This window comes from Podarcis melisellensis (genome assembly GCF_964234715.1).
Source record: "Podarcis melisellensis genome assembly, chromosome: 17".
Taxonomy (NCBI): Eukaryota; Metazoa; Chordata; class Lepidosauria; order Squamata; family Lacertidae; genus Podarcis; species Podarcis melisellensis.
In genome coordinates this window covers 20347523-20360303 of record NC_138534.1, presented here as the reverse complement: position 1 = coordinate 20360303, position 12781 = coordinate 20347523, and the positions used below count along the sequence as shown (strand labels likewise).

The window sequence follows — 12781 nt, the reverse complement described above, 5'->3', positions numbered from 1 at the left end:
GGTGAATCAGAATCAGAATGGCAAAGGTCAGGAATGGTAACAGATAATGTCCAGATTACTTTGTATCAAGACCATTAAGTGTGTGTGTGTGTGTGTGTGTGAGAGAGAGAGAGAGAGAGAGAGAGAGAGAGAGAAATAGAACTAATGCAATGTGAAAAAAAGTTCTAAGAGAGACATATCATACAAAGCATTTTTATATTATAAGGTTAGGAGACTCTGATTTGACAGAAGAACACGTCATGGGACGCAATGCAAAATTACAAGAAGAATATTTGGGGGGGAAACTGCCAATAAGAAAATTCAAATCCACTATTGAGCTGTAGCACAAATAACCAGGTATTGGCAATACCTTTTGATCATTCTGCCAACTATGTATCTGCCTCTGGTTAGGACTCTTACCAGAGGCTCCAGCAAACTCGAGGATACATAAATAAGCAAAGATTTTGTTTGGAAATTTTCATTGCAATATCTAAACGAGTGTGTTTCACTCAGTTCTCCTCAATAATGCTTTTCTGGACTGGGATTCAGCAAAAAAATATATGCATATTTTCATACAGAACAAATACTATATTAATGCTCAGAGCTCCACATATATAAATTTCAGTAATGCATTCTCATTAAACTTTTAAAAATGAATATATTTCTTCAATGAGTATTATCATTGTGAAATATGACTCTTTTGCCCTCAAGCTCACTGCTAGGTTTTAAGGAGACACAAATTAACTGTGACTAAAATAAATGAACAACTTAAAAGGAAATGGCAGAGAGAAGTGGAAGAGAGGGGGAGAGAAGCACTGAAAAAGAACAGAAATTATATCATATTTAAACTTCAACTATATGGAGTGCAAAACATTCATTACCACCTGGAAGATCTCTTTGTTTTCCTTCTTCTCTGCAACCAGGCCTTTACCTCAGGTGTCATTTCAGGGGTGGGCTTTGTATGATCAATGGTGTATAAATCCTTCCCTTGTTTCCACAGATGGTATCTGTCTGGCTGAAACTTCCTTACAAAGATATCCATTGATATTGTCACCATGTCTTTCCTGCAGGAACACTGGGAAGAAAAAAAAATAGATATTTTTAAGAAGTTCATATGCAAAGAGGGCAATCCAAAAATGAAACCATCAAAGAAATCCACCAAATTGTCATTGTAGTAGTACATGGATTTTTTTCTTATGGATGAACTCCAGCAACTTTATAACCGATGGAACCACCACAGTAACAAGTCTGCATAAACAATAGAAAATAGTCCCCTCATGTTAACATATGTGTTAGAATGTCAGTATTCTAATTAGCCTTGAAGTTACTACAGTTGAATTTATGCTGTAATTTGGGATCAATTTATATGCCACAACTACATGGACTACTGTAAGACGGTAGTCCTTCACTTTTTGCTCTTACGTGAAGCCTCTACAGAAGAGACAAAGGGCTATTTCAAATAAATATTGTAATTCAGAGACTTTTACCCAGTAAGTTACTGCTGAAGGAGCAAACTGCCTCTACTGAAGTTAGATGATATGAAAACTTTGTGGGATTTGGTCTGTGCTGGCTAAGACATCCTTGAGATTGCCTTTACCAAATAATGCATGTTTGAATTGTCTGCAGGAGATCACATGGTGCACATTTTTCAAGGATCTCAACTATTTTTCATGGCAGTATAAGCACGAAAAAGTGAGAAAGCTATCGGCACAGAAATGGAAGCAAGAAGAATTACCGACGAAAGAAGAGTGGCAGATGAAATTAATGGACTATGCAGAATTAGATAAAATGACAGGAAGAATTTGAAACTGGCGGGATCAGAGATTGGAGTAAATATGCAAACTATTTGAAAATCAACTGTAATCAATTGAATACACTAGTAGGACTGCAATAAGTTTTGTAAGGAGGACTATAAGAAATATTGCAGGTAAAATTTATGAAAAGGACTATTAGTTATGGATTTTTAAAAGTAATAGTGAAAATAATGAAATGCAAGACTAAGTGATGAAGAATGAAATCATTAGGCGTAGCTGATGGAAGTCCTAAAAATATTGTATAAGATATGATGTTATGTGGTATTTGGAAAATGTATTTGAAAAACTAATTAAGAGAAAGAGAGAGGCTAACTGAAAATGACAAAATATTATTAACATTTCTAGATCCATTTCAATCAGGGTTTAGACCCAGTTTTGGCACAGAAACTGCTTTGGTCGTCCTGTATCATGACCGCTGTCAGGAGAGAGACAGGGAAAATGTGTCCCTGTTAATTCTCCTTGACCTCTCAGCAGCTTTCGATTGACAATGGTATCCTTCGGGAGCAGCTGTCTAGAGTTAGGGGTGGGTGGCACTGCTTTGCAGTGGTTCCGATCCTACTTAGATGGTCGTTCCCAGAGGGTGTTGCTTGGGGAGTGTTTTTCAGCCCTGTAGAGCCTTCAATGTGGGGTTCTGCAGGGTTCAAGCCCATCCCCTATACTGTTCAACATCTACATGAAAACACTGGGGTAATCTGGAGGTTTGGTGTACGTTGTCAGCAATATGCTGGTGACACTCAGCTCTACTTCTCCTTTACATCTGCAGGTGAGGCAGTGGAAATGCTGGACCAGTATCTTGCCTCGAGAATGGACTGGATGAGAGCCAACAAACAAACTCAATCCAGATGAAACTGAGGCACTGTTAGTTGGTGGTTCCTTAGACTGGATGGCTGGGAGGTTGCCTGCTCTTGATGGAGTTACACTTCCTCTAAAGGTACTGGTATGTAGTTTGGGAGGATTCCTGGATCCTTTGCTGTCACTTGAGACTTGGGTGGCCTCAGTGGCACTGAGTGCCTTCTATCAGCTTTGGTTGGTGGCCCAGCTGTGCCCTTATCTGGACAGGGATAGCCTACATTCTATGCTCTGGTAACCTCAAGGTTAGATTATTGCATTCTACGTAGGGTTGTCTCTGAAAACGGTTTGGAAACTTCAGCTAGTGCAGAATTCAGTGGCCAGGATGCTCACCAGGGTTTGAGCATATTACACCAATCCTGGTCCAACTGCACTGGCTACTGGTTTGTTTCCAGGCCCAATTCAAAGTGTTGGTTTTGACTTATAAAGCCTTAAACAACTCAGGACTGCAATACCTCTAAGGCTGCCTCTTTCTATATGAACCTAACCTGACCCTGAGATCATCTTCTGAGGTAGTTCTTTGTGGGCCTCTTCCATGAGAGGTCTGGAAGGTGGCAACACGGGAATGGGCCCCTTTTTTGTTTTATTATAAATTTTGTGATTTTATACTGTGATTTCATGTTGTAACCACCCTGAGACCTGAGAGTATAGGTATGTATACAAATTAAGTAAGCAAGTTTCAGAGTTAAAATATACTCTGCAAATAAGAACAGTTTTCACTAGCATTTCCACTTCTGCAACAAGTTATTTAAAAGGTATCTCTTTCCTTGCTCTTTTTAAAAGTAAGCTTTCAGTTCTATCCTCTTATGTTTACTCAAAAGCAAATCCTGCTAACTTGGAACTTACTCCCAGTTATGTATGTATCTAATGTATTAAACAATGTATTTTCTCAATGAGAATACTTCTCCATCACAATACATCTAATTCCTGCTTCAGACTTATGCATTATGCTTGCTTACATCAGAAAGAAAACTTCAAATGTCATAACAACCATCAATTAGAATCAAATGATGGATTGAAGAGTCATTGTAGTAATTGCTGCTATATGATTAAATTGATATATTTCAGAACTAATCATATTATTTTTATACCTCTTTTTACCTGACCAGGTTAAGCACTCTCATTCGTTTTAAAGAAAGATGATACTCATTGCTATTAGACCAGCACACTCATTTTGTCTCCTATTGACATCAGTGATGGGGGTTCACAAAGGAAGAATTGCATTGAATTCTCCCCCCATGCAATCAAATTCTCTCTAAATTCAAGGTACAATGAACGTCAAGCATGAAAAACAATTGCATAAAAGATAGCTTATGAGATTACAGCATTTGCTGTGAGACTTCACATCTTCCTGCAGTTTGAGAAGGGATTAATATATAAGCCACTGTTAATTTATTGATGAAATACATCCCTCGTGGAATAACATTCAGATGTGAAACAATTCTTTAAAAAGAAAAAATAAATAAACTTTCCCCAAAAATTACAGCTATTCACAATATTTTTTTACAAGAATATTTTCTGATGTGACAACATTGTAGAACACTAAGAAGGGTTGCAGTTTAAAATGTAAAGCCTGAAAATGTAATAAATATATATATATATATATCGTTTTTCAGAAGACAGTGATCCCTATTTCAAACACCATGTTTTAAGACTATTCAAAGATTTTCATATACACCAATTGAAAACATCACTTGTTGAAAAATACATATTTGAGCTTCTATTCACTGGAGACTGGAAATATAAAAGCTGCACATCAGACAATGAAAACAGAGGCATTTTGTAGAGCTTTTTCTTTTTCATTTTCCATTTATTCCCCCCACTCCAAATATGCAAAAAATGAAATATGCTGCATCCATAAGCAATTCAAAGGGGAATTTTAATAGATGTATGTTCCCAGTCAAATTCAGAGTTATTCAAATTTTGAGGGTGGTTGTATGGGAATAAGGCATATTGATGGGGACATATTGATGTTTCATAGATCATTGATCTATTGAAGCAGAGTGAAATCCAGATGAGGCCAGGCCTATCAGTCATGTGAGAAAGTACTGTGAACTCATCCTACAAGTAGAACGCATATGTAATTGACAAGGTCAGACCATAGATACTAGAGGTGCAATTGATATGCCTGTGCATGCCACCCCAGTCCAGGCCTTGAATCAAATCGTGGACTGGCTCTAACATCTAATTAGGGTTCTAAACGCTAATTATACATGAAGTCTGGAAGAGGGCAGGGGGAGAAGGAAGCCCTGCTGAGTACTGCTTCGCCAGTGTGTTCCCTGCAAAAGCTGTTTGCCTTTTCTTTGAGTTGCAGTGGGCAGATCAGTGCTGATGGATAGCTGATGAAGGACCCTGTTTGAGAGGCAGGGAAAGGAAGATCTTTCAGGATGGGAAGTTGGGAGAAGAAAGGGAAGCTCCTGGGTGAGAGCTGGGAGGGTTCAGCTTTCTCTGTGTGGATCAAGTTAAGATTTACTTGTGAAAATGGAATTAGTATGCTTTTTTGTTTCGTTTTGGTTTGGTTTGGTTTTGGTTTAGATTATATTGGGTTTTTTATTGTGATGGATTAATAAAATCTTATAAATAATAGTAATTTAAAAACAACAGGCAACTAAAAGAGTTCTTAGATATGTTCTTCCCAATTAACTAATGAATCCAAGGTTTCACTACCATAGATTACTAGGTCGGATTCAGAAATGGCATTCAATAATTGCTAAACCTGCAGGGCCGAACTGTTAAAGACTTCTTTCACTTAGAGTCACTAGTTTTCAGAATTAAAGCAAAAACAAGATACACCCTGATAAAGCTTGTTACAGGGGCAGTAACGGAAATGATTACACTTCCCATATAACCTACAGAACAAACATTTGTCAGGCACCACTTAGATGTGAAAAGGATTTTAGAGCACGTTGCAACAATAGCCATTCTTCCCTAGCAGAATCAGAGTGATATATTTTTACACTGACCTTCCAGCAACTTGTAGGCAGTGCCGCAAAAACCTTTGATATCAGCTATCATTTGTTCAGGCTTCAATAAAACAAGTGTTCTCTTGGTAAAAAGCCTTGAAAAGTACACTATGTTCACGAGTCACACACAAAAATAAATAAAAATGCTAGGCTTCCCACTTATTTCCAGGGTTTTTTCCTCCCAAATTTTAAACTCAGGGTGGGGGGAAAACCTAATATCCTAGGGACAATTTAAAACTAGCTTCTCAGTGTGAACCAGGAAATGACTTATGCAACCAATAAGATGGTTCTCTCTACAGTACTCGCATTGTATCTTGGGGTAGAATTCAGCGTGGTTATGGATGCATGGAATGAACTCTGTTCAAGCAGCAGAGACTTTCTTTGTTTTCTTCCCACTGCATGTCTCTCAGCCTGTACTGGAGTTTTCCCTAACCCTCCCAAACAGATTTAGAGGGTACAGGGGGTGCTGGACATGGAGTGGGGAAATCCCATTGCATGAGTGGTCCTTGTTCTCTGCACAAAGCAGCTTAGTTGAATCACAGTAGATATTGGCTGTAGCCAATGCTAGTCTTACTTAGAGTAGACCCACTGAAATTAATAGTCATGACAAACATGAGACTAACGTGACCGGCACTGGAAACAAGCCTTTCTTCCCCCATACTTTTCTGCTTGTCTCTCTAAGAAGGGGAAAGATAAGTCAAGAAAAGGTGCAAAGGACAACAGAGGGGAAAAACAAGGAAATATAAATGCCCATCCAACATCCTCCTTACTGCCTCCACAGTCCTTGGCTTGTGAGTGAACCTCTGTTAATATCTGATCATTGAAACCTCTGGGGCTGCTGTGTGCCTTCCTCTTCAGTTGCCTCTTTTGACCAGCCAGTCAACCAACCAGCCATTCCCCATCTCCCTGGTCTTCTTTTCCAAATGACTCAACTCCTGTTCAGGGTTCCAGCCAGCCAGCCCTGCCCTTTCTCAGACTACTCCATGACTTACCTCACAGTTTTTGGTTCCCCACAGCATTTTGTGCCCACTGAACATGTTCAGTCCTCATTGTGTGTTTTGGTTCCTTTCCCCCCCCCCATCCCAGACCCTAAAGTTATTTTGTATTTTTGCAAGTCTTTGGTTGCCCCAAGTTTGCCAATACCTGCCTCTTGTCTATAGATGCACCATTTGGAGTGAGGACCTACAGTCAGAGAATGAATGCTTCATTAGGGTAAAGGATGGATGGTGAAAGTGTTTAAAGTGACACATTGCAAAATGAGATGGCAGCAGGATTCTCTGCTTAAACATGTTAACAAGAGTTTCCACTACTGTACTCTCATCACCACTTCCCAGGTGGATAAAATTTGAAAGATTTATGACAACTGTTCACCAAAATGAAGTGATTTTGTAAAAACAATTGTAGAAAGATCTGCACTGCGTGTCAATTTCAGCTTTTATTGAAGTCAAAATGTGCCCAAATCAGGCCACAAGTGGTTGATTAAATAAATAGCATTTCAGCTTAGAAATATGAAATATTGTATTTAATGATAGATGATAGATAGCTGGACAGATAGATAGCTAAACTGTCTGAAAAACAACTCTGTATGGAATCATTGATCTAGAATCACAACCATTAACTTCCCCTTTAGGCTTCCATTGGTATTCACAGGTAACAAAATCTGGTGATAATTTAATATTGAAGGGGGGGTCAGCTTTATTAAGTAGCAGAACTAGAATACAACAGCTTCCAATAATAATAAAAACCTGAGAATTCAAATTCTATAGTTCTAAATGGAAAAGAGAGGAAACATTCCCTCCTTTTCTGAAGTTCAGATTCAAGTACTGTAGTTTATGTAGAAAAAACAGCACCATCCACACATAACCGTGTGTGTGTGTGCTATCAGCTGTAGTACACACACAAATCTTTAGCAGACATCTAAAGGGGGCAATCCCAAAAATAGCCAGGGAGGACTCACCATGCTCGGTGGCCACAGAAACCTAGATGACTGGTATGGGGAGTGGGGAATGGAAAACGGAGTGGGAGAGAAAATAGAAAGCACAAAATATCCTGGAAAACAGCCTAGCTGACTAGAACAGTGACTCGTAGCACTACACACAGCACCATTATTTGCCCCCCCCAAGTAGATTCTACAGATTGATAAGCTTCCTATGTATGAGGAAGGTTCTCCCCCCCCCCTTGAAGAAACACTTTTATTCTTGGTTACAACTTGCGCTTAAAAACTGGACTGACTTCATTTGGCCTTTTCCTTGAAAAATCCTTTGTCTCGATACACACTAGGAAGCGAACATGCTCACTCCACAGCAACAGAGAGAATACATGTATCCTGAGAACTTGTGTTTATAGTTTTCTCACATTAAATAGGAAGCTTAAAGTTGCAAGGGAGTTTAAAGAGTGCAGGTGATTTACTGGGATAGGTATCTGGCTCCCACTCATACCGATGAACAGGGCCGTCTTAAGCATATGCGACGCCGGGGTGCAAAGATCTGCCCGGTGCGCACACACGCACCCAGGTTACCCAGAGTTATCAACCTTTTGGAGGGGGGACCCCAAAGTTGTTGACCTTGGCCGGCCACCTCAGCAACAAAAGAGGAGCTCAAGGTGGCGGCAGCAGCAGAGTGGGGCCGGGCGCGCAAGCAGAGCCCAGTGCAACAACAGTTGAGCCCGAGGCTCGTGTGAGCAGTGTGTGCTGGGCGGGCCTCTCGACCGACCGCCAATCCCAGGCACGCAGGAGGACGGAGCCAGCTGGCTGCCTCAGCACCTCGCTCACCCACAGCAGAAGAGCTGTGGCGCTCCGATGGGCTCTGCTCCACTCGGCAGCGGCTGTCGGCTCTTCCCAATCTCCGGACTCTCAGCCTGGCCGGGTGCCCCACACCCCTAGCACCTATGGGTAAGACGGCCCTGCTGATGAACTATGGAACAATCTCTGGGATTCAAACATCTAGCAGGGAGTGAAATACATGTGCTACTCTTTTATATAATATGTTTGCATGTTTCTACAGACATTGATGAAGCTACCAGCATGAGTTTGACCAAACTGTGGCAGGCAGTGGAAGACAGGAGTGCCTGCCATGCTCTGGTCCATTGGGTCATGAAGTGTCGGACACGACTAAATGACTAAACAACAAACAACAACAACAGACATTGATTGGAGTAATTTGAGGGTGTCCTTTTGTGCCTTTCAGAGGTAGTATGAAAGAACATTGGCCAATGCATAGGAGTACAGAGAATAAGAAGGAACTAAAATTCTTTGCTGTGTTTATGTAGGAGGAAATTTTAAGATAACTTTACTATTGTCATCTGATTTCTATGGTGAGGGCTATCACTGTGGGTTTGCCTTCGAAGTTAATTAGAATATGGACATCATCATAGAATATTAGTCATCCTGATTCTTTTCCTACACATCTACCTCGCTTCTCTCCAGGTGGACATATATCTAGTTTAAACACCCTGCTTCCTTTTTTTCTCCCACTTCTGGTGCTGCTGTCTTGAAGCAGTGCTGGATCAGAGACTAGGGTTTGAATAAAAAAGTGTGTTATGGGCCAGAGAGAAGCCATTTTTTCTAAGAATAAACCATCCTGACTCTAACGTCCTCAATTTTAAATTAGAAGCCAGTCCAAGTAGATATCTAGTGACTTGTTTAAGGAACAATGGCTTCCTTATGGATTTGCTTTGTATTGCTAACAATAGCTAAAAATAAAAGTCTCAAATAGCATGTACATGTTCTCATATATAAGTTAAAGGGAAAATGTAAATACAGTTTCTGAACGTAGTGAAAAAACTCTAGGGACTGATCAAACATTAAATATTGCATTGCTATGCTATGCATCCGCTTTTCAATAAAGGCAGGTATGAATACTGCATTTTTAAGAAGTGAAAAGTATTTTTCCTTACACACTTCGACAAGCTTCAACAATTAAAACAATTTTGAATCATAACTGTTGAAACTGGATGCTGTCTTATTAACTCAAACCCTTGCCATTTGAAATTCTCTGAACAACGTTACCCAAACACAAAACAAGCTACAGATTTCATTAAAGTTAACTACATATAAATGCCTTCAGGTAGAAAAGTATAATTTATTACAAGGCTTCCTGTTGTTTGGCATATGGAATTCTGAATGCAAAAACTAAATAATAAAAAGAATATTAATGAAACAAACAATAAGTCTATTGCAACGCATAGCCCTCCCTGCCCCCAACACTTCCCTTCAAATTCTAACATGGTTCAGCACAGAACCACGGCTATACACATTACTGCTTACTCTGGCTCTGGCACACTGCTCGTGTTTGAAGCTGTGTACACATGGCACTAGCCACAATCCATATCTATCCTGTAGTTTCTTGAGAAATACTGCTGTCTAGTGTGTCTTCTTTCAAACCAGCTTCCATCTGATCTGAAAACACAAGCCACATCCACTTTGCAGTTAAGCTGAGTCGTGGAGATCTGAGACAACCATTGTGCATCAGATGACAGTACATACACAATGACAACTTCATGAACAGGAGTTTGGGGGGGGACACTGCAAGCATGGGGAAACCAAAGAGTTAATGCACAAGGCGTCAAGATACCCCCACCCACCCTCCCTCAGGTGTGTATAAAGGTAAAGGGACCCCTGACCACTAGGTCCAGTCGTGACCGACTCTGGGTTGTGGAGCTCATCTCGCTTTATTGGCCGAGGGAGCTGGAGTACAGCTTCCGGGTCATGTGGCCAGCATGACTAAGCCGCTTCCGGCAAATCAGAGCAGCGCACAGAAACGCTGTTTACCTTCCCGCTGGAGCGGTACCTATTTATCTACCTGCACTTTGACGTGCTTTCAAACTGCTAGGTTGGCAGGAGCAGGGACCGAGCAACGGGAGCTCACCCCGTCTCGGTGATTCGAACCGCTGACCTTCTGATCGGCAAGTCCTAGGCTCTGTGGTTTAACCCACAGCACCACCCGCGTCCCTCAGGTGTGTATAATAATGTGCAAATGTGACTTGAAACACTTAAACACAAACACACACACACAACAAAAAACCACCCTCTTTTTGCTATGATCTACCCCAAAAAATCATGCTGTTTAACAAAACAATTTGCACATAGTTGTTTTCCCGAGAAAAAATCAGTTAGAAGGCTTTTTCTCTATTATCACATCTACAATAAAACTCTTCTTAGCAAAGGTTTTCTAAAGTCCCATTAATTTATTCATCACATTGTTCACAGAACTTGGATATGTATACACAAAAACTGTGAGAGTTGTTATAACTGCATTATTCAATCTACAAAATATGTGATGCTCCATCCTTGCAGAAACTAGATAAATTCAACTTATACTGAATTCAAGATAATATGCAAGTTCACTATAAAATTATGTCTCTGTCTCAATGCCAGCTTTCAGAGTCTCACTGTATATCTAGGATGAAGGTAACTGATAAGATTGGGCAAAATGTTTTGTACAGCATGCAAGCTGTTTTTTAGTCTTTAAATGCCCATTAATCACCCCTTTCTTTTTAAAAAGTGTTCTTTAAAAATGGCAGTTCCACAATACACATCCTTTTTCAACTATACTGTATAATCATCTCTCAGGCTCACAGATTTCCAAGGGAACATTTTAGAACATATTGCTGTTATCCGGAAATCAAGCATAAATAAAACAGCTGATATCAGTTCAGTACTTTGGCAGGCAGTAAAGACCATTCTAAGACAATTCTACCTCTCTATGTCCAATTGGATTTCTGGTGCCAGAATAGACATCTGTACACCCTATACAGTAACGATAAGAAATTAAGGCTATTAATATAAATGTGTAAAAAGGAAATCACGACACGACAACCCTTTTATGAGTGGCGGGGAAAGTGGCTGCCTATTGTGGTCTATTCACTGTCAAGAAAGGAAAGTGCAGAAATATATTCTACGTTCAGAATATGAATTGTGAACAAGTATCCATTAGAAAATGTGCAAGTCATTCTCTTGGCCATTTGACAGATTAAATTAGAGTGCAAAACTCAGTTTGTAAGTAGAGAGCAAAAATCAATATGAAACAGACTTTTCCGCTGTAATTCTGGATAAAATAGATTTGGCATAAAGTCAGTGTTGGAAGGTAAGACAAGATACTTTCCAACTCCTGATTTCAAAAGAAATAATAAAATATCTTCCCTATGCCACCAGTATATAGGCACTCCCAATTTCCCCAACATGCTACCATTTCTATTGTGACAAGAGAAGACCTTTTCATATGTATTTCCAAATGCAAACAAAAATCCAGTGACTATTATTTTCCAGAAGCTGCTCATGCACATTTATTCAATACCACAAGACTGGGGGTACAGTAAGGATGGGAGGAAGGGCTCAAAGCAAGATACCAGTTGTGGGTTCTTCAAAGCAAATCTTACTTCTCTCTCTCTCTTGAGGGCAACAGTACTTGCACCCCTTCTGCAGAATACTTTGAAGAATCCAGTGGCAGTAGAAGTGTTTGGTTTCCCCTTCTAATAGCCCAACCAAGCACCCAGCACACACTTCTTAGATGCTATATCCAGCAGAAAAGAGGGGTCCTTCTTTACCACTCTGCTTGTTCAAGAAGATGGAAGAACGAGATCCTATGAGCTCCTTGTGTCCTTTGATCCTTGCTAGGCTGGTAGCTGCAGCATCCCTCTCTGGCCATCTGGAGTGCTGGCACTGCAATGCAGCTCAGTCAGGGGTTCTTGCTGTCTGAAAGCTACCACAGTGGAATAGGGTCTAAATCAGGCATAGGCAAACTCCACCCTCCAGATGTTTTGGGACTACAACTCCCATGATCCCTAGCTAACAAGACCAGTGGTCAGGGATGATGGGAATTGTAGTCCCAAAACAGCTGGAGGGGCGAGTTTGCCTGTGCCTGGTCTAAATAGTTTGATCTAACTTAAAAAAAAAACATTTCATAATCAATCTTCTTTTGCTGCTGCTTCTACAGGTGCTGGTTTGGCCAGAAAGAAAGGAGGGTGCACAACCTGGATGATCTATTAATTCTTGTAAAGGTAAGCTTCTTGATATCATCCTACAGCCCAAGAGGATTTTTAAAACCCACACTTAGAGTTATTCCACATTTGAGCTTTACTTTGCTGTTAATCCACATTTCCCCTATTTAAATTTTACTGGACTTATTTGAACATGTCTATGAGAAGCAACTTCAGTCTTTCTTGTTCATACCATTAGAC

The 12781-nt window shown here is 40.2% G+C and overlaps 1 protein-coding gene across 2 annotated transcripts in view; it reads right to left on the bottom strand.

Annotated features, from left to right (window-relative positions):
* Window positions 1-12781, bottom strand: part of KDM4C (lysine demethylase 4C) — a gene marked incomplete at its 5' end in the record, with an annotated part of 186131 nt that overhangs the window by 99214 nt on the left and 74136 nt on the right. For both annotated transcript variants that reach the window (XM_081894004.1, XM_081894002.1), the window contains one exon: window positions 864-1054. In XM_081894004.1, the coding sequence (XP_081750130.1) occupies window positions 864-1054 (191 nt within the window). The remainder of the gene's footprint in view (window positions 1-863; window positions 1055-12781) is intronic.